This window comes from Thalassophryne amazonica, chromosome 20, assembly GCF_902500255.1.
Source record: "Thalassophryne amazonica chromosome 20, fThaAma1.1, whole genome shotgun sequence".
Lineage (NCBI taxonomy): Eukaryota > Metazoa > Chordata > Actinopteri > Batrachoidiformes > Batrachoididae > Thalassophryne > Thalassophryne amazonica.
The window spans coordinates 47,855,280-47,880,300 of NC_047122.1; the positions used below are offsets into that span (position 1 = coordinate 47,855,280).

Sequence of the window (25,021 nt, forward strand, 5' to 3'; positions counted from 1 at the left end):
ACAACTGTCATAATTTCTGTTCAAATGTGAAAACAGTTGTTTATATACACAAATTATAGAAATAATTCATTGAAAAATAAATAAATAAACTTCAACAAGTAATATTTGTCATTAGTAAATCACTTTCAAGACTGATTCACTGTGCCCTGATTCACTGTGCCCCGGCTGCATGTGACACACACACACACACACACACACACACACACACACACACACACACACACACACACACACACACACACACACACACACACACACACACACACACACACACACACACAAGTCATGTTATCAAATAGCTGATAATCTGGAGAAGACATAACACATGCTCATCAGTTGGACGGGGTAGTCTTCTACCTAATAACAATTTTTTCGGCCACCTTTCCTCTGTTGTGAGAAATAAATACAAAGACACCGACATCCACAAAATTTACTTTTGATAGGAAAAAACTGACTTCACTTGCCACTTAGTTTTACCCTTAAAGTATCCAAAAACAAACACTAATTTATAAGGGGGGTGTCTTTATGCATAAAAATATGGCATAACTGCTGCAAATATATGTTTTTCCAGATATAGCTACTGATTCACTGTGCCCCATGATTCACCGTACCCCGGTTTCCCCTACTTAAAAAAACAAAAAACTATATGTGCAACAAACAATAAAATAAAATATTTGATTTTTTTAAATGATAGACAAAAATGGACAATCACAGCTTGTTTCTTGCTTTCACGCCTTTCGGGTTTTTGGGGACTTGAAAAGTAAAGCAGTGAAACTTTGGTGACGTCACGCTGACGAACGAGGAAAAAACCTCACGAGAGGAGAAGCAGAACAACGACACCATTGAAAAGAAATTTACCTTTAAATTTTTCTCCACGCCTTATGTCAGCTGGTTTGGAAACGAAATGATATGGTGGTGTAGTCTTGAATTGTACTTCCAACGTTGAAGTGTATTGCAACGTCGACTTAACGTCAAAAGCGGTTTGCAACATTTGCTAACAGCTAAGCTAGCTTAGCTTACAGTGCTAAGCGGTTAACGCCAGGTTAGCTGATAAAAGTGTTCTGCCGGGTTTAATGACTTGTGGACCGGGTCGTAGTTCAGTTCAAGTACAGCTTTTCGGGAAGAGCTAAGTACTTAATAAGTACGTCAGCTAAGAGCAGCAGTAGTTTCCGAGGTGGACCGACAGCAGAGATGTCCAGTGACCGAGTGCCGGGCTTCGCCTGTTGTGCTGATGGAGAAAACGCACCGGGACCAGAGTCCTCTTCTGCACGGTCCTGCCGTCACCACGCCGAGTCAGACACAGATGTTGGCCCCACTGCGAATTGTTTAGCCCGGCTGTGCAGTAGGAACGAGAGCGAGCGAGCAGGTGACCTGGAGGAGCTGAACCAGTCGGTGCTGTCGTGTTTAGGAGTTGCACGGCCCGGTTCGACACGGCTGAGTAAACAAACAGTTCTTCAACTGGTCCGACTGTCCTGGTCGTGTCCTCTGCAGGAGGTTCGACAGAAGGTAACAGAGCTGCTGCGGACAGCACAGGTAAAATGTGTTAAATATGACACTTATTAGCGCAGTAGCTTGTGTGGTTTACAGAAATTTATTTTGATTTTATAGTAAATTCCACTATTAAACGAATGATCAATTGGGTCTTGATAAAGATACAGCAAATTAGCCATAGTTGTTTGTTAATGTTCTGCCAGATTACTGCTTATTTCATCAGACACTTGACTGTAGGAGGTGATGCAAGAATCATACAGCATGCACAAGCAGGACACGCCCCCTCCTGGTACTCTGACAAACACATCGAACACACCCCCCTTGTCGTTTTCACGCCCCTAAAGAAAGAACTGTGACGCATTTAGGATTTTTCCTTAGTTATTAGGAACGGTTTTCACAGCCTGACAGCAGTTTTCTGAAGATGTCGGTGGTGAGTTTAGTAAGTTGTTACCATCATATTTGTTGCTAGTTATGACCGAGTTTGAAGTTGCAGTTGCTGCTTCAGAAGTGGTTCTGGTCAGGGGATTGAAGTTCTGTAAAGATTTGGACACTTGTTGAAAACATTTAAAGGTTTGGTAGGAAAATAATATTCTGTTGATTGACAGTGTCATTACTTTTTTTTTTCTTTTTTTTTTTACACAAAACTAAATTTTGAGTGATTGCCTATTTTATTTTAATGGTGTGCTTAATGTTATTAATTTATTTTTATTTATTTTTTTTACTTTTCTTATCACCAGGAACGAGTTGAAGTACCCCGGGTTCTGGCCACTGGTCCAAGTGCTTTTATCCCTGCAAAAGAGGTGTGTGGATTTTTTTTTTTTTTTTTAATGAATTGCGCTTTAATTTTTTTTAGGTGTGTGTGTGTGTGTTTTGCGCAGAACTGAGGCAAAATGGCTTATTTATTTTTGTTTATTTTTAAACTCAAGAATATGACTGCCAGTTCTAGATACTCCTCCAGTGTTGGAGCAAGGCTCTAAACCTGCATCAGCTACCTAGGAACATTGCAGTTTTTTTTTTTTGTTTTTTTTACCATTTATCTCTTGTTTCGGGCAGCATGGTGGATTAGTGGTTAGCACTGTTAAGTCACAGCGAGAAGGTCATGGGATCTATTCCTACCTGTAGCCTTTCTGTGTGGAGTTTGCATGTTCTCCCCGTGTTTGTGTGGGTTCCCTCCGGGTGCTCTGGCTTCCTCCCACATCCAAAGACATGAAGGTTAGGTGAATTGAAAACTTTAAATTGTCTGTAGATGTGCATCCAGGTGTGAATGTGTTTGTGTGTCTATATGTGGCCCTGCGGCAGACTGACATCCTGTCCGGGGTGCACCCTGCCTTGCACCCTGTGGCTGCTGGGATAGGCTCCAGTCCCCTGCAACCTGATCTTGTATAAGCTGTTGTAGATGAGTGTGTGTTATCACTTTTTCAATCATTTCAATCAGGTCCAATATTTTTCAAAGAAAATAAATAAATAAATATATATGTGTGTATATATATATATATGTGTATATATACAGTGGTGGGCACACTTCAGATAATCCGATAACAGATAATTATCGAAGATAATGTTTTCATTATCGGATTATCTTTTTAGATAAATTTAAAAACCATCATCGGACTAATTATCTTCCGATGAATTACCATCCGATAACTTTTAGACTGATAACGTACTAAACTAAGCTGAACAGTGAAAAACATTTTTAAAACTGTTAAAGCTGTTGAGACCTACCTGTTAAAAGTTTCCTTATAGGCATGTTGTTCTACCCTCTGCAATCAGAAACCACTCTATCGTCTGTAAGCAAAGGAGAACTGGTGACCAAAAAAAAAGTCATTTCCTTTAACACCATACTAATATAATCGCAATGTCACCAAGTCATCCAGAGGCATACATGTTTAATTTATGGTTCAAATTTTAACCACTCATTTTAGACAAGTTATTTAAAATTATTGTCACGTCTGAAGTTTATAAAGTGAAATATCAGATATATGTTTTCGTTTTAAAGTAATGTGCTAATTTTTAAGGTTTTGTGAGCACATGCTGTGCCAGGCAGCAATGCATTATGGGTAGCATAAGGTAATCTCAGATGTTCACGACAGGACAAATGCATTTCAGACACTCTGTTCAGGGTCCACAGATAACAGCATTAAACTCTAGTGCCTAAAACTCTTGTGAATATATTCTCTGGGTTTATAGACGTTAGTGTATTTGCGTTTCTTAAATTCCACGCATCTTAAATGTAGCAGACACGGATTATCTGGAATTTTGTTTGACATTTTTTTCAAGGCCGCCACTGCCATCTACTGGCCAGGAGTGTTCATGGCAGTATTAAATGTCTGGGTACATGGCTGCTCTCAAAGTGTTGGTATTGTCCATTGTCCAGGCGCTTTTTGTGTGCAGATATATTAACTTTGTATTCTAAAACTACGGTTAGAAGTAATTCCGACTCCTTATCGGTCCACACGAACGAGGTTGGCACCATGTTTTTAGTTTTTGTGGAAGTGACGACAAGAGAATAAGGCTCCTGATTGGATAGAATTTTAATCAGTACCGCCACCCAAAGGTTTGGCAGACTAATTACAACACATTTATATGATTCGATGTGGATGGTTTTTTTTTTTTAAACGACGTAGTGTGGATGAAGTTTTTTCCCCAAACTGAAAGGGTAAGATATTCGGTTTTACAAATATCCGACAACGTGTGTACATGGCCTTATGTCTGTGAAAGGCACTATATAAATAAATTTACTTACTTACTTACTAATATTGAGTGCACGTTTTACAACATCATAAAAGTTTTAAAACATGCAATTGCGATGACACTTACAGGGCTCCGTAAAAATGCCTGTTTTTACAAATAAAAATGGAATATTTTACAAAAGTACATTTATCTTTAAACCAACACACGACACACGTCTCATTAACGTGTTGGTTTACATAATGGATTACTGAACCAATCGCTGTTTAGCAGTTTTACCCAGAATGCTTTGTGGTCTGTGTTTGTTACAAAACCTCATAATTAGTGCCTTATTCAACATTAAAAGATATATGTTATATTTTAACTTTGTACAAATGACAGAATTGACATTAATGGAGTTATTCTATCAGTATTTTCAAAAAACCATAAGTTAGTATGACTTTATTTTTCAAGACCTCCGCCTGACCGGAGTGTTGAAATTGATAGGGAGCCGGCCTTATGGCTGCTCTTGGTGTGCCTCTGTGGTGGGAGCGCTGTTGTAAACAAGAGCAGGGGCAGAATGTTGAAAGAAAAATGATTATGATTAGTAAAGAGTTGATTTCGTGGGTGCTCTCAGGATTTGTCTGTGCTGCTTCCTGCAGGGAGCAACATGGTCAAACATTCTTGCTTATTCTTTAGGTCTTTTACCGCTTTTGATGCTTTCAAGAGCGATCGTGTTAAAAATCAATTTCAGCTCTTTAGTAAGTGCAAATGTCCCATAGACAACACCGGAATTTATCGGTTATCGATTATCTGTAACTTCCGATACATGTTTGGGTGGTTTATTGGTTTATCTTTATCAAAGATAACTTTTCAGTTATCTTATTATCTGTTATCGAAGTAAATTTTTTGGTTATCTGTGCCCACCACTGTGTGTGTGTGTGTGTGTGTGTGTGTGTGTGTGTGTGTGTGTGTGTGTGTGTGTGTGTGTGTGTGTGTGTGTGTGTGTGTGTGTGTGTGTATATATGTATGTATATATGTATATACTCAACAAAAATATAAACGCAACACTTTTGGTTTTGCTCCCATTTTGTATGAGATGAACTCAAAGATCTAAAACTTTTTCCACATACACAATATCACCATTTCCCTCAAATATTGTTCACAAACCAGTCTAAATCTGTGATAGTGAGCACTTCTCCTTTGCTGAGATAATCCATCCCACCTCACAGGTGTGCCATACCAAGATGCTGATTAGACACCATGATTAGTGCACAGGTGTGCCTTAGACTGTCCACAATAAAAGGCCACTCTGAAAGATGCAGTTTTGTTTTATTGGGGGGGGATACCAGTCAGTATCTGGTGGGACCACCATTTGCCTCATGCAGTGCAACACATCTCCTTCGCATCATCCGTGAAGAGAACACCTCTCCAACGTGCCAAACGCCAGCGAATGTGAGCATTTGCCCACTCAAGTCGATTACGACGATGAACTGGAGTCAGGTCGAGACCCCGATGAGGACGACGAGCATGCAGATGAGCTTCCCTGAGACGGTTTCTGACAGTTTGTGCAGAAATTCTTTGGTTATGCAAACCGATTGTTCCAGCAGCTGTCCGAGTGGCTGGTCTCAGACGATCTTGGAGGTGAACATGCTGGATGTGGAGGTCCTGGGCTGGTGTGGTTACACGTGGTCTGCGGTTGTGAGGCTGGTTGGATGTACTGCCAAATTCTCTGAAACGCCTTTGGAGACGGCTTATGGTAGAGAAATGAACATTCAATACATGAGCAACAGCTCTGGTTGACATTCCTGCTGTCAGCATGCCAATTGCACGCTCCCTCAAATCTTGCGACATCTGTGGCATTGTGCTGTGTGATAAAACTGCACCTTTCAGAGTGGCCTTTTATTGTGGGCAGTCTAAGGCACACCTGTGCACTAATCATGGTGTCTAATCAGCATCTTGGTATGGCACACCTGTGAGGTGGGATGGATTATCTCAGCAAAGGAGAAGTACTCACTATCACAGATTTAGACTGGTTTGTGAACAATATTTGAGAGAAATGGTGATATTGTGTATGTGGAAAAAGTTTTAGATCTTTGAGTTCATCTCATACAAAATGGGAGCAAAACCAAAAGTGTTGGGTTTATATTTTTGTTGAGTGTATTTATGTATGTGTGTGTGGTTGCCACATGTGGCAGAATGGATAACGATGGAATGATGGTAATGATATTTTGTTGCTCAACAGTGCCACTCTGGGAATTTCACCCAGGGAACTCTCAGGTCTATTCGCAAATGAGACAGAGTAGTAATTCAAAATGAAATTTATTAATTTATGGGGTTCATTTACTTAAAACATCAATCTAGAACGTATTTTTATTAAGAATTGTGATAAAATAAATCAAGAGAAACCATTAATGGAAAAAAAGGAAAAACACAGTAAATCAAATGAATACATTTTAGTGCCCCCCCCCCCCACATGCCAACATAACCCAAGCCAGCGTAACAACAGAGGAAGGGCATCACAACGGCACACAGTAGAACAGCAGGCATGGTGGTCGGTCCGATGCAGGATAAACAAAATAAATCATGTCAAAGCAGCAATGGCTTCCTGCAGCAAATCAGTCTGCTGCGCTGCTCCTCTCAAACGTTCACCTACAATTAACAAACACAAACATGAATGACACATATGGCTGGAGGAGGAGGCTAAAGCGACCATGCTACATACCAGTCAGTCAATCCCAGACAGCACTGGATAAAGCAGGGGGATCAGCACCACACTGAAGCATCCAACAGCAGACATCCAAACGTCACAAAGAGTGCAGTGTGCAGCCACCAGTAATGCGCCAAAAAGATCTCTGTGTGACAAACAGCTAAAATAAGCATTTGACAGTAACAAGTCAACACAGCTACAACTGAGAGAGAGAGACGGGTGCTCTCCACTAGCTTTTATGCAAGCACTCTCCCACAGTGATTAACTGGAATCAGACACCATCTGAAAATCACTAGGGCCAATTACTCCATCTTGCTACAATCAGCCCCCACAAATTAAATCGTCATCCTGACGATGAAACAGCCAAGAACAAACTGAGCCGCATTAAATCCAAAGCCTAAATAGTGCGACAACTGCATTACACAGGACCAGGAGGATTAATGCATACTGCAGACTCTGGAAGGTGGTGAACATTAGAATGATAACCTACAGTTGTCCTAACTGTCCGCCACACTGCAACTCCTTCAACAGGAAGGAAGAAGTGCCTGCTCCTACAGGGACAGGATCCACAGACAAAGATGGCACAAAGGAAACTGGACCAGGAGGTGGGCTCAACTGTTAAGGACAGGTTGAGTCACAACCTCTGCCTGAGGAATGGGTTGGGGTCACCACTTCTCCCTGAACAGGGATAGACTGAGTTCTCAGACCCCAATACCAACCACCCACCATTATATAACAACTTGTCCTCTGACTGAGACTGCTCCAAAGGGGGTGGAGAAGGAACTGCAGCACAATCTGGGGAATTAACCCCTACCACAGCCTTCAACAAGGAATGATGGACCCGTCTGGCTCTGATTAAGTCTTCGCCATGGGCAATAGTATTAACTGATCCCCTTCCCTCGGTGCCCTCAAGACACAGTGCATCACCGAGGCCCACTGGTCCTGGATCTTATGGCACTCCATACACCAAGGTCTCATAACCAGACCAACTGGCCCTTCTTCAGAGGAACATCTCGGACATGCTGGTCATGATCTTTCTTACAGCGCTGTGCAGCAGCATTCATCTGATCACAAGCTTCCTCAAAATGTATCTGCAAGCGGGTCTGGTGCTCCCGGACCCACTCATGGACATAGCCACCAACAGGCTCCTGAACTTGGCTCAACAGAAATTCGAGTGGGAGTCTTGGCTCTTGGCCAAACATCAGCAGAAAATGAGACTCACCGGTTGCCTGATGCGGAGTAGTGTTATAAGCATACAGGGTAGGGCTGTTCATGTTATATAGTGAAAAAATAAAAAGTTATGAGAGACTTCGGGCCACATGTTGTTGTTGTTCCACTTGGGGTTTTATAGGTGCAGACCAAATTTGAACTCAATCAGATAAGATTTAGAGGTTCCCCCGGAGTGACACATTTTCCTCTCCCTCCATTGGCAAGGCAGCGTCACTATAACGGGAGAAGACTCTGATGCCATTATTTTTCTTTTACAGGTACATGCGATGGCTCCTAATTGCAAAAAGTGGTGGTTGATTAGTCACCCAGAGGAGAACATTACTGGAAGTCGTCTCCCCTTTTTGCTTGTTTGGGAAAATTGTTGCTTTGTGGGGGACGCCTAAACAATGTCTGATTACAGTAAAATTTGGCACAGATCTTTTATTAGTGGAACAAGAACAACATGTGGCCCAAAATATTTTGTAACATTTGACATTTTGAACAGGTCTAATACAGGGTGCTGACTATTGTCAAATCTTGAAAACCACTCAGCAACCAAAGCTTGAGATACTATAGCAGCTTGCTAATCACCGGTGGGAACAGCCCATGTATACTTACTGAAGACATCAGTCAGTACAAGGACGTCTTCTATCCCATTATGGCTGGGCTCCAGAACCGTAAAATCAGTAGCGAGGATCTTGTTAGGCAGAGACACCAGTAGGTGTCCCATAGGGCTACAAGCTGCTGGTTGACTCACCTCGGCCACCTGGCACCTCTCTGCCACCTCAGCAGACATCCCTGGCCAGTAACACCGCTGACACAAGAGCTCTAGGGTCTACTCGATCCCTTGATGACCATGCCCCTGATGAACCTCATTCAGGATATCTGAATATCAACCTCAGTCCCATCTGGCCTGAAAACCTGGCGATACAAAATACTGTCCTTCTCAACCAACCGGTCCCACTGCCGGAGTGACACCAAAGCTGACGTGACGCACGCTTCTGCTCCTCTTTATCAGGATGCTGTTTATGTGTCCAGAAAGCCAAAGCTTCCTGGATAATTGGTTCAGTGTGCTGGAGCGTGGCACGGTCAGATGGGGCATGATGAGTCAAGGCTGCAACACTAGGCTGTGTCACATCTGCCTTGCTCACCCCTACATAAGCTCAAGATGACTTGAGCTTGGACACTTCCATGTCACCTGTACGTGACCCCGAGCCAGTAACTGCCCTCCCCGAACTGTGGTTCTGCAGCTTGGCGGGCTTTAGTTTCCCGACCCCTGGGCGGAGTGAAATGGCCTATTGGACTGAAAGGCTGGTAGGGAAGGCTGAGTGCAAGCAGAAACATGAACTCTGTCACACTCCCTTGCCTAAAAATTATATGACCACGAAAGGTTGTTCGGCTTTGCTGCTGAGAGCCCTGCAAACAGGAGATGCTCTGGGTCAGTTGATTCAATTGCTTCTGCTGCAACTTGAGTATTTCCCTCATCTCACACAGCTCAGAAGCCTGAGAGCAACTAACATATACCTGGCAGCTGCACTGGACCAGACACTGAGCACCAAAGACAGAAAGGACAGAATAACTATGACCCTAACACCTCCAGGTAAACCCTCTCTATCCCATCTAATTGCCTCAACCCTAACCTACAATAAGGTAGTGACAAACTGCTTCAACATGCGATGAAGTAACCCATCAAGCACATGATCCACAAACTGTTCACATAACAAAACCTCTGCATTAGACATACCACTGGGTGCGCACTGCTTCAGACACCATCAGGTCCATCAGTGCTAGTGAAAACTCAAGTAGAGTCTCTCCCTCATGCTGTCATCAGGAGAAAAAGGCCTCTTGTAACACTACATAAGATTCTGTACTCCCATATAGAGTTCCCATATAGAGTTGGAGAGTTCCCTGGGTGAACTCTCCAATTAAACCAGCTTAGGAATAGGCACTCAGGTCTGTTTTATTACTTAAAACATCAATCTAAAATGTATTTTTATTAAGAGTTATGATAAAACAAGAGAAAAAGGGAAAAACACAATAAATCAAATGAATAATTCCTAGTGGCACCCACACACCAATGTAACCCAAGCTGGCGTAACAACGGCGGAAGGGCATTGCAGCGCTGCACCGTCCAATGCCAGGCACAGTGGTCGGTCCGACATAGGATAAACAAAGCAAAGCAGCAGTGGCTTCCTGCAGCAAATCAGTCTGTTGCCCTTCTCAACCATTTACCTACAGTTAACAAACACAAACATGAATGACACATGGCTGGAAGAGGAGGCTAAAGCCACCATGTTGCATACCAATCCGTCGGTCTCAGATGGCACAGCATAAAGCAGGGGCATCAACACCACACCGGAGCACCCAACAGCAGACAGCCAAATAGCACAACGAGTAACAAGCAGTATGCAGCCAGCAGTAATGCTCCAAAAAGATCTCTGTGCAACAAACAACTGAAATAAGCATTTTACTAATAACAAGTCAACACAGCAACAGCTGCTGGCGACATGCCTAGCTGTTCCCACAGGAACATGGAAATGGAAACACCAGATTAAGACATGCAGCCAATCTCCAGCAAGCGAGAGAGAGACAGGTGCTCTCCACTCACTTTTATGCGACCACTTGATGGGCTGAAATCAGACACCAGCTATAAATTACTAGGGCCAATTACTCCATCCTGCTGCAGTCACTTTCAGAAACCCATCAGCCCTCCATCTAAGGCTAAACTTGCTTTTTTTTCCCAAGTTTTAAGAAAAACTAGATATTTCAACCACAAAGAAATAGATGAGGGACTTGCAGCTTTCCAGGATAATAATATCCTGTGACATCCTAGCATTGAGGTAAAGGCAATTACATCCACCTGCGAGTTAGTAAGGGGCACAGTGGGAACTCCAAAAATGGGTTTCAGTATCCAGCTTGATGCCAAGAACTAAAGATGGGACCGATCCGATCCAGTATTGGTATCGGCTTCCAATACCAAGGTAATTCAAATATTGGTAAATATCTATACAACCTGCGGCGGTTTCCGATACCAGAGAGGAGCCGCGTCTGTGAAACCTCAACTGTTGCATGTTCTCTGCTGTTTGCTGCGGAGTGTAAGGAGGTGAGTGGAGAGGGGGAGGTTTCTGAACTGAAGCCAAGCTGTTTGAGAGAGAGTGTTGAAGAGCAGTGTTCTAAGCCATGGGTAGCGGCAAATTTCTGCCTGGCTCTCAGGTTCAAGTTGTATGTACTGAAAATGTGTGCTGAAAAATCAGCCGCTTCAGCGTCCAGAAGCTGTGAAATGCTATGAAACGGCAGCTGCTCAGAGCGCATCTGAGTAGTGTTTCTATCTGCTGAATGGGGAAAATAACTCCATCAAAATCCTTCAGTGTTAATCTAGAGTTCCTCACTTGAGTGTAGCTGATGATACATTAGAAATTTACAGTTGACAGTTGAAAGGCTTTGTGTTTCCAAAAGGTTCCAAGTTTGCTCAGCAGGAAGTGAGAGCCAGAGAGAGAGAGAGAGAGAAAACTTAATTTTAATTTTTTTGCTCCAACACTTGCTTTGACAATGTAAGCATATGTTTCAATTAAAATTGAATATAGATAGATATAGATAGATAGATAGATAGATGTCTTTTCTCTTTAAGTCTATACAAAATAAAAGTACTTAATTCTTTCACCAAAGCATCAAATCTAGGCTTCTAGGCATCTTTGAAAAACTGACCTTATATTGGACAATAAAGGAGTAAAATTTGCAGCCCACAGAATCTAGGGTGAAGCAGGTACATTCACTCCCACATACCTCAAACCAGATTGAGTCAGATGGAAAGGAACATCTGTTTGTCTGAGTCACTGTGCAGCTACATTTATAGGCAAGTATTCACTTTTTTGTATGTTTTTGGTCTCCTGCCATAAGAGATGAATAAATGATTAGTTGGATTTGTGACGTAAAAATAAATCATCTGCAATCTACATACAGAGACTTATTGATAGTGGCTTTGTTGCTAAAGCAAAAAGTAAAGGGGAGAGGGGAATCACCAGGGGCCTCATGTATAAAGAGTTGCATGAATTTCCTACTGAAACATGGCGTACGCCAAAATCCAGAAACTGGTGTAAGCACAAAAAATTCAGATGTACAACCCCTGGCAAAAATTATGGAATCACCGGCCTCGGAGGATGTTCATTCAGTTGTTTAATTTTGTAGAAAAAAAGCAGATCACAGACATGACACAAAACTAAACTCTTTTCAAATGGCAACTTTCTGGCTTTAAGAAACACTATAAGAAATCAGGAAAAAAAATTGTGGCAGTCAGTAAGGGTTACTTTTTCAGACCAAGCAGAGGGAAACAAATATGGAATCACTCAATTCTGAGGAAAAAATTATGGAATCATGAAAAACAAAAGAACGCTCCAACACATCACTAGTATTTTGTTGCACCACCTCTGGATTTTATAACAGCTTGCAGTCTCTGAGGCATGGACTTAATGAGTGACAAACAGTACTCTTCATCAATCTGGCTCCAATTTTCTCTGATTGCTGTTGCCAGATCAGCTTTGCAGGTTGGAGCCTTGTCATGGACCATTTTCTTCAACTTCCACCAAAGATTTTCAATTGGATTAAGATCCGGGCTGTTTGCAGGCCATGACATTGACCCTGTGTGTCTTTTTGCAAGGAATGTTTTCACAGTTTTTGCTCTATGGCAAGATGCATTATCATCTTGAAAAATGATTTCATCATCCCCAAACATCTTTTCAGTTGATGGGATAAGAAAAGTGTCCAAAATAGCAACGTAAACTTGTGCATTTATTGATGATGTAATGACCGCCATCTCCCCAGTGCCTTTACCTGACATGCAGCCCCATATCATCAATGACTGTGGAAATTTACATGTTCTCTTCAGGCAGTCATCTTTATAAATCTCATTGGAACGGCACCAAACAAAAGTTCCAGCATCATCACCTTGCCAAATGTAGATTCGAGATTCATCACTGAATATGACTTTCATCCAGTCATCCACAGTCCACGATTGCTTTTCCTTAGCCCATTGTAACCTTGTTTTTTTCTGTTTAGGTGTTAATGATGGCTTTCGTTTAGCTTTTCTGTATGTAAATCCCATTTCCTTTAGGCGGTTTCTTACAGTTCGGTCACAGACGTTAACTCCAGTTTCCTCCCATTTGTTCCTCATTTGTTTTGTTGTGCATTTTCGATTTTTGAGACATATTGCTTTAAGTTTTCTGTCTTGACGCTTTGATGTCTTCTTTGGTCTACCAGTATGTTTGCCTTTAACAGCCTTCCCATGTTTGTATTTGGTCCAGAGTTTAGACACAGTTGACTGTGAACAACCAACGTCTTTTGCAACATTGCGTGATGATTTACCCTCTTTTAAGAGTTTGATCATCCTCTCCTTTGTTTCAATTGACATCTCTCGTGTTGGAGCCATGATATATGTCAGTCCACTTGGTGCAACAGCTCTCCAAGGTGTGATCACTCCTTTTTAGATGCAGACTAATGAGCAGATCTGATTTGATGCAGGTGTTAGTTTTGGGGATGAAAATTTACAGGGTGATTCCATAATTTATTCCTCAGAATTGAGTGAGTCCATATTTTTTTTCCCTCTGCTTGGTCTAAAAAAAGTAACCGTTACTGACTGCCACAATTATTTTTCCTGATTTCTTATAGTGTTTCTTAAAGCCAGAAAGATGCCATTTGAAATGACTTTCGTTTTGTGTCATGTCTGTGATCTGCTTTTTTTTCTACAAAATTAAACAACTGAATGAACATCCTCCGAGGCCGGTGATTCCATAATTATTGCCAGGGGTTGTATCAAAGCACATTCCTTTCGTACATCCCATTGATCGTGGAATTGAGTGCACCTGCAGAAGTACCAAACTCCTCCCTGTCCATTGCCCCTATTCAAATATGCAAATGAATTTAAATAGGCCCTGGGACCTGGGGATTCCCCTCTCTATCTTGAATGATCACAGTAAGAAAAGGAATTTAACAGAGTGTGAGTTACAGATGAAGTAGATAAAATGATGTAATTGATGTGGAGATACACAGGGATATTTTATTTGGTACTCTGACAACCAGAATAAACATGAAGCGGAAGTAGTGCACACACACTGAAGTTAAAGAGAATAATGCGCCACGGCTGACCGTTTGTGACAGCACAACTATACACATGAGTTCAGCTCGTGAAAGATAGGAGCAAAAACAAAAGTATTGTATTTTTTTTATTTTTGTTCAGTGTATTAAAGACATTAATAATATACTTGTCTTATAATGTGATTGTGCCAATAGAGAGATAAATTGGGAAATGCTTGTGCAACTAGGGAATGCTATGACAATAGTTGCACAAAATGAAGGGGATTTTGGCGCTTCAAAGGTTTTTATTTTAAAAATAAGAATTTCAGCGGTTTGAGTCTGCGCCTCTTCTTTGTTACTACCTCTCTAGTTTTGGAGAAGACCGTCTCACATCGAACAGAATTTGCTAGCGTATGAAGATAGATTTGTCCAGCTTCTAAAGAGTTGGATTAACAGTGGCCTCCATTCTCCCTATCTCTCCTGACACTCTCAAACACTCACCAGTCACGCAGACTATCACGCAAACACTTTCTAATGTTCTCACACTCACTTTACATTTACTAACCTATTAGTCTTTGTCTGGATATGTACTTAATATGTGTATGTAAGTGTATAAATCAGTGTAGTGTCTGAATATCCATGTGCCAATGTGAGTGTATAAATGTATGATGGTTTATCTAATCTATTGCTAATCTGACTTAAATCTCTCCCTCTCTCCCTCTTTGTCTCTCTGTGGTTGTCAGTCAGTGAAGCTGTACTAATAATGCACACTAAAACTGTCCTCTTCTGGAAAAACCCATAAAGTACAGAGGGATTGTGCCCATTTTATAAGCACTGTGTGAGTTTGATAACTCCCGCTCTGAATTCAAATCGGTGTGACGTGTCGCCGATGCTCGTGACGTAACGAAGCTTCATTTGGGAGTCGTGATTTTTCACAAGGTGAAGCGAGGTATCAAAACATCTTGCAGCAACACTTCTGCTTTGAAAGATTGATGCTGTGTCGAGCCCCCTCCTTCAAGCATAACATCACTAGATGGAAGTGCAGGGTAAGTGGTCAGGGTTTTCCTCCAGGAGCCCATTTAGGAGCTAAGCTCCAGTGCGGCTTGTCCAATTCCAGTTGTAAAGCAAGCACCTCTTTTCCAAAAAGATAGACGAGGAGTTGGGGGATATAGCGATCAGTGTGTCCGTCCGTTCGTCTCTCTGTCCGTCTGTTTTCACTTGTTAGCGCGATAGCTCAAGAAACAGTTGACCTATTTCATTCCTATTTAGCATAAGCGTGTACTTGCGTTATCACCTGACACTTTATATTACTGATTTGTGAGGGCCAAGGCGATATTCTTCTCCTGATGACTCTTGTTAAGGTTGCAGCAACTGTCCAAAATTGTCTGGCACATTGGAGAAATCAAATGCTAATTTCAGTTTGACTCATTTGATGTTCTTTACTGGAGAAAGTAGCAGTCGTTTCCTGCCTCATGCTTCTTTGTGCTTTAAAAGGACTAAAAGTGAAGTAGTGAATCAAGTGTGTGCGTCCAGGCTAAAGTGTACCCACGTATGTGTTGTGCAAGTTGATTTTAAAGTTGTATTTATTTATTTATTTGTTTTTTTGTTGTTGTTGTTTTTTTTACCTGTTCTTTCTCTTTAGATACTCAAAGAAGGACCAGACCAGGACATCTTGATTGAATCATTTCTTTTACTGGGTCGGGTTGACCACGTTAGCATGTTGATGGCACTGCACCCTTCCTACCTCAGCTGCTTCCTGAGGACCCAGCATGCTTTATTGGAGCTGGATGGTCCCTTGCCCCGCCACTGGAGACATTACATTGCGATCTTGGTAAGAACACCTCGATATGATTATTAGCATTATTGTGAGCTTGAATGAGCCAAGGCTGTTCACCGCGGTTACACCTTCAACCACAAATAAATAAAATAAAGAACAAACTGTCAAAAAAGAGGTTTATTAATTAAAAATAAAAGCTTGACAGTTAACATCAGATGCCCATGTTTGCTGACCTACTGAAGTGATGTCACTTTCAGTCTGCTTCTCTGTCTGATCCTTTCACAGTGCTTTTGTGGTGTCTGAACACAGCTGCTGCCCATAAACTTATTAATGGATCTGGGTTTGATTTAGTGGTGCAGTTGGCAAGCATTGACAAAGACTTGTGTCAGCACTTATTTGTTAATTTAACATAATTGTACTTCCTATGAATTAAATGTGCTGCAGCTGTCAAAAATCTGTCCTGACAAATAAAATTTAAATATGTACTATTCTAAAACATCTTTTTATTATTTATTTATTTATTAAATTTGTGAAAGGTTTCTCACCAGGTTTGAGTTGTAGTTGTTTAAGAAATGTGTTCCTCCCTCACGCATTCATCAGTCCCTTTGTAATAAATACTGAAGAGTTCATGGTAAGCAGTAAATAAATTAAGATTTTAAACATTTCTAAATACGTTTGTCATAAATTACAAGAGTTGTGTTTTATAGTTGTATTTCCACTTGCAGTAACACTGTGTTGTGGACCTCTTATGAGGAAGTAGTGCACAGGCAAGGGATGAATTATATTTATTTAAACTATGAAAGAAAAATATAGCTTTCAAGGAGATAAACTGTAATAACTTAAGAAAATCATCCAAGTTTTAAAGTAAACTATATTTACCATTAATAAAAGGTACAGAAACAGAACAGTCATAAAATGAGACAATTTTGTAGGAACACAAGATAGATCAAGTAACTGTTGATGTACAACAAGAGTGACTGTGTTGCAGGGGAAGGTTGACATAATTTTTTCAAGCTTTTGATGTTTTGGGGTTAATCTTTTCACTCAGAACAAAAGTGAATTTATTCAGGGTAGTATTGATTTAGAACGCAAACACCATCGCACGCTAACCAGTTATACAATGCAGTTATGTTGAACAGCTGACAATTTCGCTAGAAGTGTCTGGTAGCATGAAGAGGATCCCTATGGCGGAAGCGTGTGTATGTTTACCTCACTAAATGTAAAGAAACTTTTTAAAGTGACAGCTTATTCAATTAGCTGTCATGAATGGTCAGTTGCACCTGAAAGGCTCATTCATGTAGAACAAGTTGCAAGTTAAATCTTATTAAAAAAAAAAAGAAAAAAGTCCATATTAAAGAATGTTGAACTTTCACTTTAAATATCTATCCAGCTGAAAATGGAATTGGTATGTTACTTTGTTTTTTAGTTATCCAGTGTGTATGCCAAGGTCTGCAAGAGACTAATGACTCAGATTCTCATCAACATTACATTAGCAGCCCCTTTACATCAGTAATATTTAATTTCCCTCAGGTACTAATGAAGTTTATGATATCTTAAAAATGATCCACGACTGGGCGAATTATCTGTTTATTGAACCTGCTCTTGTTATGACCACAGGCAGGTTTTATTTGTTATTGCTGTAGTGGTATACAGTTAACTAATAAAGCCAAAAGAATAGCTTTGTTTGTAATAGCTAATGTGATGTCTTTGTGTTTCCGTGTTAATTTGGACTGTGATGTTTCTGCAGGCTGCAGCTCGCCACCAGTGCTCTTATGTGGTGCAGCAGCATAGTGCAGGATTCTTGGAGGCTGGAGGGGATGAGAGTTGGCTGGCCAGCCTGGAGCACGTGCCCACCAAACTACGTAGCCTGCAAACACTCAATAAGCTGCTGGCACACAGACCCTGGCTCATCACACAGCACCATATCCAGGTAGGACAATACTGAATCAGCCATTCAATTTCTTTCACTCCCATCCCTTTACTATCTGTCTCCTCCTTTGTCATTAGATTCCTGATGTAGATAAAGTTTATTAAAGAACCTAGTTTGGAATCGTGCCAAATATACATACATCCAGAAAGTATTTGCAATGCTTCACTCTTTCCACATTATGTTACAGCCTTATTCCATAATAGATTAAATTCATTTTTTTCATAAAAATTCTAAAAAAAATTTTACATCCATAATGGTGATGCAAAAAAAAAACAAAAAACTTTTTTTTACAGATTTATTTAAAAAAAAGAACTAAGAAATCACATGTACATAAGTACGAGGGCTGTCAATAAAGTATAGGTCCTTTTTATTTTTTTAAGTCGGTTTCAGCATTTTATCCGGATATTCCACTGTTAAAGGAGATTTTTATTAATGAAAGACGTGCGGACGGGTCCGCGCGTCGGGACACAGCCGGCGTGGTGCGGCGACACAGGAAAAACACCTCTGTGTTGATAACCATTTGTAAAATCCAGGCGGCTTTTGATGGCTTTCAGTGGAGTGAGTATATGAGAAATTGTTTAACAGCTGGACATGTTCCAACTTGTCCTTAAGGCTTCCAACGGAGGTGTTTTTCCTGTGACGGAGCGTCGCAGCGGCTGCGAGCCGACGCTGCAATCCGTCCGCACGTCTTTCATTAAAAAAATCTCCTTTAACAGTGGAATATCCAGATAAAATGCTGAAACCGACTTCTTCTGAAACTTCTCTGTTCTCTCACGATGTCCTGGATCAATAGAGCCTGAAATGTGGACGTTTTCAGCTTGAAACACGTCTCGCACCGTGGGAAGTTCTTAAAGCGACAGTATCACCTCAAAATCTCTCATCAGCCATTAAAATTTTCACCGAAAACCAGCTTAATTTTTTTGGACTGTGTCCACTTCGATGTGCCTCACAGGTGTAGAAAAAATTTTGATCAAACAAAGCGCCAGTCTCTCAGCAACTTCTCAGACAAAGGAATTCCGACGAGGGGCTGGACGACTCCTCCCACAAGGAGTACTCACAGGCGGATGACGTCACCGACAGGCGTGGAAAAACTCACGCATGCGCACGAGGGTTCAAGCATGTCTGACGTAAAAACATATGAATGAAATCCATATAGTTTTTGAAAAAAATAAAAAGGACCTATACTTTATTGACAGACCTCGTATTCACAGCCTTTGCCATGAAGCTAAAAATTGAGCTCAGGTGTATCCTGTTTCCACGGATCATCCTTGAGCTGTATCTGCAGCGTAACTGGAGTTTACCTGGGGTAAATTCAGTTGATTGGGCATTATTTGGAAAGACACACACCTGTCTACATATAAGGTCCCACAGTTGACAGTGCATGTCAGAGCACAAACCAAGCATGAAGTCAAATGAATTGTCTGTAGACCTCTGAGACAGGATTGTCTCAAGGCACAAATCTAGGGAAGGGTACAGAAACATTTCTGCTGCTTTGAAGGTCCCAAAGAGCACAGTGGCCTCCATCATCCGTAAATGGAAGAATTTCGGATCCACCAGAACTCTTCCTAGAGCTGGCCGCCCATCTAAACTGAGTGATTGGGGGAGAAGGGCTTAGTCACAGAGGTGACCAAGAACCCTATGGTCACCCTGTCAGAGCTCCAGCATTCTTCCATGGAGAGAGGAGAACCTTCCAGAAGGTCAATCCTGTCTGCAGCAATCCACCAATCAGGTCTACATGGTAGAGTGGCCAGATGGAAGCCACTTCTGATTAAAAAGGCACATGGAAGCCCACCTGGAGTTTTCCTAAAGGCACCTGAGGGACTCTCAGACCATGAGAAACAAAATTCTCTTGTCTGATGAGACAAAAATTGAACTCTTCAATGTGAATGCCAGGCATCATGTTTGGAGGAAACCAGGCACCATCCCTACAGTGAAGCATGGTGGTGGCAGCATCATGCTGTGGGGATGTTTTTCAGCGACAGAAACTGGGAGACTAGTCAGGATTGAGGGAAAGATGAATGCAGCAATGTACAGAGACATCCTGGATGAAAACCTGCTCCAGAGCGCTCTTGACCTCAGACTGGGGCGACGGTTCATCTTTCAGCAGGAGAATGACCCTAAACCCACAGCTGAGATATCAAAGGAGTGGCTTCAGGACAACACTGTGAATGTCCTTGAGTGGCCCAGCCAGAGCCCAGACCTGAATGGCATCATATTCAAGAAGACTTGAGGCTGTAATTGCTGCCAAAGGTGCATCAACAAAGTACTGAGCAAAGGGTGTGAATAATTGCATGCATGTGATTTCTTAGTTTTTTTTTTTGTTGTTTTTCATTTTAAATAAATTTGCAAAAAAAAAAAAAACTTTTTTCATGTTGTCAGTATGTGATGTTATGAGTAGAAATTTAGGGAAAAAATGAATTTACAACATTTTGGAATAAGGTAACATAACAAAATGTGGAAAAAGTGAAGCACTGTGACTACTTTCTGGATGCACTGTATTTTGTTGGATTGCACTTTCTCCACTGGTCATTTATTTGTATGTTTTGTGTTTGGTACTAGCAATTTAGCAACAAGATGGCCCAGCACAAAGCTCCATGTAAACAGCAGCTGATGTTTAGTGCATCTGTCTTGCAGGAGCTGGTCTCTCCCAGAGCAGAGCCATGTTGGTCGCTGGCTGAGCTAATTCATGCAGTGGTCCTGATGGCCCATGCTCACTCGCTTTGCTCTTTCGTATGGGGTTGTGGTATAAACCCTGAACCCGACCACTTTGGAGGTTACAGTTTCCACCCTCCATCCCCTAGTCACCCTTCTTGTAGCCCCCACAGCCCTGCACACGAGGATGGCAGGCAGGAGGTGAGCCTTTGCAGTCGTGGTCCTCACAGTTTAGCAGTAGTTGTAGTGGACAGTAAAAGACTTTATTGGCGTGTGTGTCCCCTCCTGCCTCAGTTGGTTGATGGAGCTGTGGAGGTGGAAATGTTGATGAAGAAGATGGTGGAGCTTCAGAAGCAGCAGGAGGAAGAGGAGTGCAGTCAAGAAGAGATGGTTACTCGCTTTGAGAGGGAGAGGAGCGAGAGCATACCTACAGGTAAAAGCATGTCTGTTCATATGTGCATCATCTAGTCGTTCCTCTGTTCCACCTCCTCTCCCCACTCACTTCTTCCTGTTGGTGTTCTGTGTAGCGGTGGTTCTTGCGGCCCCACCTAACCTGGTGCTGCATCTGGTGGAGGAGCCAGAGTTCCAGTATGAAGACTTTGCCCCCAGAGGAGAGCAGGCACCACCCACAATGAGAGCCCAGGTACTATTGGAGTGTTTTCCATTGTAATAATCTGTGTTTTTATTTTTGTTTTATATAGATTGCTTGTGTTTTGTTTGTACTGGGTGTCATATGCTGTTGTGTTGGTGTCTAAAATATGTAGGACTACTCATGGGAGGATCATGGCTTCTCTCTGGTGAACCGACTGCTGCCAGACATGGGCCAACTCTTGGATGAGAAGTTTCAGGTACACACACAAACACAACACTTCTTTGACCTCATAAACCTTGTCAGTAATCACTGACTAATTGACCGTTTTTTTCAATACAATGCATCACCTGTAGTTGGTAGAGGCAGGTCAAAATACACAGTGTATCGTTGGAAATGATCATAAACCCTGAAGTGGATGATCCACTGTGTTTACAGTAAACACAAACAAGTCACAGCTGCAATTCATGCAAATTATTTCAGCAATATTCATACTCTTGATACATTTGTATGAAGGTCAACTGAAAAGTTTTGCATCCAAAGCGATTTATTTTAATAACAAGCAAGATATCGACGTGAAACTGGTACAAGAATAATACTTTGATTATTGGCTGTCGAAACACCAAATGATTTTGCCTGTAATTTCAGACATTTCAGACATGTTAAATCACTTTTGATTTAACATGTGCACAGTAGTCATAAAAAAAAGACAGTGGACATTTTTGAAACAAGTCTAGTCTGGGAGCATGCACTGGTGCTGCGCTTCGCCGTATCCATGACACCACGGAACTGTCTTGGGGTCCTGTATGGCAACCATCCAGGCAGACAGCCAGTCCATTCCCACATTTCTTAAGTAACCATCTATCTAAGCTAGGTGAAATGTAGATGCCCCCTTGCTGTTTGCCAACTACTGGGGTCCTCAACACTCAGGCACTGGATCATCCACAGAGAAACACTTCATAATGCAAAATGTTGAAGCTGCCACTCCATTACAATGCAAGTGATACTATTCATCTTAGTCTCCCTCAGTAACCACTTGTTTGACACAGTCATTCTAATGGGACCCAAGGATCCTCTGGAGAGACCTAGTACCAAAGACATCTAGTCGTCACTTTAGGTCACTGCTTAGCGTGAAAATCTCAGAAACACACATCAAGATGGGTCACACTAAGACCCTAAAGAATTGGACCTTTGTTCTCCTGCAAAGATTGAAACAACGTTGGTGGACATCAGCTGACAAGGAATGGATTTTGTGCATTGGAAAAGGACTTTGTCAGACAAAAATGAACACAAACATATGGAATCAGTTCCTCGTGTTTCTTTCATCTGTCACTGTATGACTGGGACTTTAGTGATCCTCCTGTTAGTGACACATTAAAGGTCTGATCTTTGTTATCCATTTCCTGATAAGCAGCTGACTACATCACTCATCTCCATGTGGAGTTCCTGCAGAATATGATTGAGAGGTAGATAATATAATAATGGTACGTAATGGTCATGGGATTGTATTTGCATGTTCTAGGTTGTGAGTAACCTGACGTACCACAGGATGGCAATGCATGAAGGTGTGGACACTTACACGCTGAGGAAAGCCCTGTGGAACTACATCCACTGTGTCTATGGGATACGGTCAGTATTCCTTGTGTTGGTCCGCAGTGCACATTAGAATTTTTTTTACTGTTTGTTTATTTATTTATTTTTGTGCCATGCCCCCAGAAGTGGCACATTAAAATGTGCCGTACCTGTCCTCTGTCCGTCACGTGCTTATCACTGCGATAACTCAACAAATCCAGTTTTTACTTTAATATCAGATGCTCTCTGGACCAAAATCTTTTATGTGTTTGCATGTGAGCACTCTGCAACCCTTGTGACCTAGTTAAATGTAGGTTGTGGTTAAAGCCTTCTCTTTGCGAAAACTCACATACTCTAAAGAAGTTTCTTTTCAGGACCTGAGTTTTAGAATTTTCATGAAACAAACATCAGAAGACGATATATGTCTAAGCATATATTACAAACAATTGTTACAGTGTTAGGATGTCCAGGACTGTTAGCAGACAACACTCCTGTTTTAATATTTATCAAATTCACTTCAGATTTGCCATTTTTGACATTTACAATTGTTTGTATCAGAAACTTACTACTAGTATTAAATACTAAATAAAGCACTGTTAATTCTGTTCTTAATTTGTTTCCCATAATTTTTCTTTAAAAATGAACAAACAAAACAAGAGTACTCTTGAAGTATGGACTCAATAAGTGGCATTAGTAAGAGTATTAATGTGATCAATGTGGCATAGTTAAAAGTAGTTCACATTCAAAGCCTTGTTGCTACAATAACTTGGCGCTTCCTGGTTTTGCTTTCATGTCAAATGCATAAGCTCTTTGGACCAGTACCTGGTCATGTGAGCCCCCAGTGAACCTTGTGACCTAGTTAAAATAGGTCATGGTTGAAACCTTTTCAGTGTAAAAACTTAGTAAATGTACTAAATTGAGATGCTTTAATAATGTGTATATTCTTTTGTAAATGCGTGTATTCATAACATTACACAGCTGGGGAACACAGAATTATGGCACTTGCTTATTTAAATTTTGTGTGTTTGTCTTTGACCTGTGCAGCTATGATGATTATGATTATGGCACAGTGAACGTGTTGTTGGAGCGCTCCCTGAAGGTGTTTGTTAAAACCATGGCCTGTCATCCCCAACAAACCACCGCACGCATTTACCACGCCTTCTGGAGACACTTCAGACACTCTGAAAAGGTACCAAAAAAAAAAGAAAACTGCATCATACAGGTACTCAGTCTCACCTCTTCTGTGATGCTAAATTGACAGTTTGACCTTTTAGTATTTTGCCATCTTCATGGAGTCATTTGACATTTCCATGTCTCCTTGCTTTTGTTTTTAAATGTCATTCATGAAAGTAGCGTTACAGAAACGACAGCTAACTGTGACCTCATAATCTGACGGTAAGAATGTGGTTCTTTCTGCAGGTACACGCCAGCCTGATTGTTATTGAAGCCCGATTACAAGCAGCACTGCTCTACACGTTACGAGCCATCACACACTACATGAGATGACTTGCTGACTCCCACAGACACGTGCACGCAAACAAACATGCTTAATGTCGCAGATTCTGAGCCAGCTGTGCTGTTACAGCACCCGACATAAGTCTTGCACACAAACACACACACGTGTACATACACACTACAATGAATGTTTATATATGAATATTTTGTGTCAGTGTTAATGTGTTTTTGCTGCTTTCAAGTTGTGTGAGTTTGCATATTTAAAATGATAGTTTATGCACTGATTTTTTTTTGGGGGGGGGGGGGGGGGGGTCTCTCCACCTGAAAGACATGTTACTATCACATTCAGACATATCTACCAATAGCTTCAGGGTTAAATTAGGCCTGGCAAAACAAAATCATCATACAAAGAGTTACCTTTGCAGGTGGTGTTGTCTGATGTCGCTGTGCGTAAAATGCTTCTTCGCTAAGGTCACTCCTGTAGTCTACAGACTGACACTCATACCTCTGCACCCAAAGAAGCTGGGATTTAAAAAGATACTATATATCTTGTATTTTTCTATCCAATAAAGTTGCTTTATCAGAATTATGAATCTACACCTCCTTCAGTGTACTCTGTTTATTAGGTTTGTACTTATACTTTGTTTTAAACCTGATATTTGTGCTACTGATCCCTCTGGACAGGTGCTCAATACACAAAACCAGTGGATCTACTGGATTTTTGTTTTTTGCTCATCATATTATAGCTGCATGCACAAACTGCCCCCCCCCCCCCCCACCAAAAAAAAGGTGGGGATGGGAGATTGAAATTGCAATACTGCTTGAGGACTTCTCAGCAGAGACCCTTTGCTATAGAGTTGCTATCCTTACAAAAGCTGTTTGTTTGTGGTGATAATGGAGCAC

At 41.4% G+C, this 25,021-nt stretch overlaps 1 protein-coding gene across 3 annotated transcripts; it reads left to right on the forward strand.

Moving 5' to 3' along the window:
- The first annotated feature begins 799 nt into the window (after positions 1-799).
- Positions 800-24,711, forward strand: sesn2 (sestrin 2). Of its 3 annotated transcripts, none has more exons than XM_034160962.1 (11): positions 800-1,534; positions 2,227-2,291; positions 15,786-15,974; positions 17,668-17,850; positions 20,485-20,703; positions 20,797-20,935; positions 21,030-21,145; positions 21,267-21,350; positions 22,614-22,720; positions 23,708-23,852; positions 24,083-24,711. In XM_034160962.1, the coding sequence occupies exons 1-11, from the start codon at positions 1,192-1,194 to the stop codon at positions 24,167-24,169; spliced, it is 1,677 nt and encodes a 558-aa protein (XP_034016853.1). In that variant the 5' UTR covers positions 800-1,191; the 3' UTR covers positions 24,170-24,711. The 3 variants fall into 3 exon arrangements, with proteins under 3 accessions (XP_034016853.1, XP_034016855.1, XP_034016854.1); XM_034160964.1 differs by lacking the exon at positions 800-1,534 and adding an exon at positions 1,871-1,921 and having other exon boundaries at positions 2,229-2,291; XM_034160963.1 differs by lacking the exon at positions 800-1,534 and adding an exon at positions 1,893-1,930 and having other exon boundaries at positions 2,229-2,291.
- The last annotated feature ends 310 nt before the right edge of the window (positions 24,712-25,021 follow it).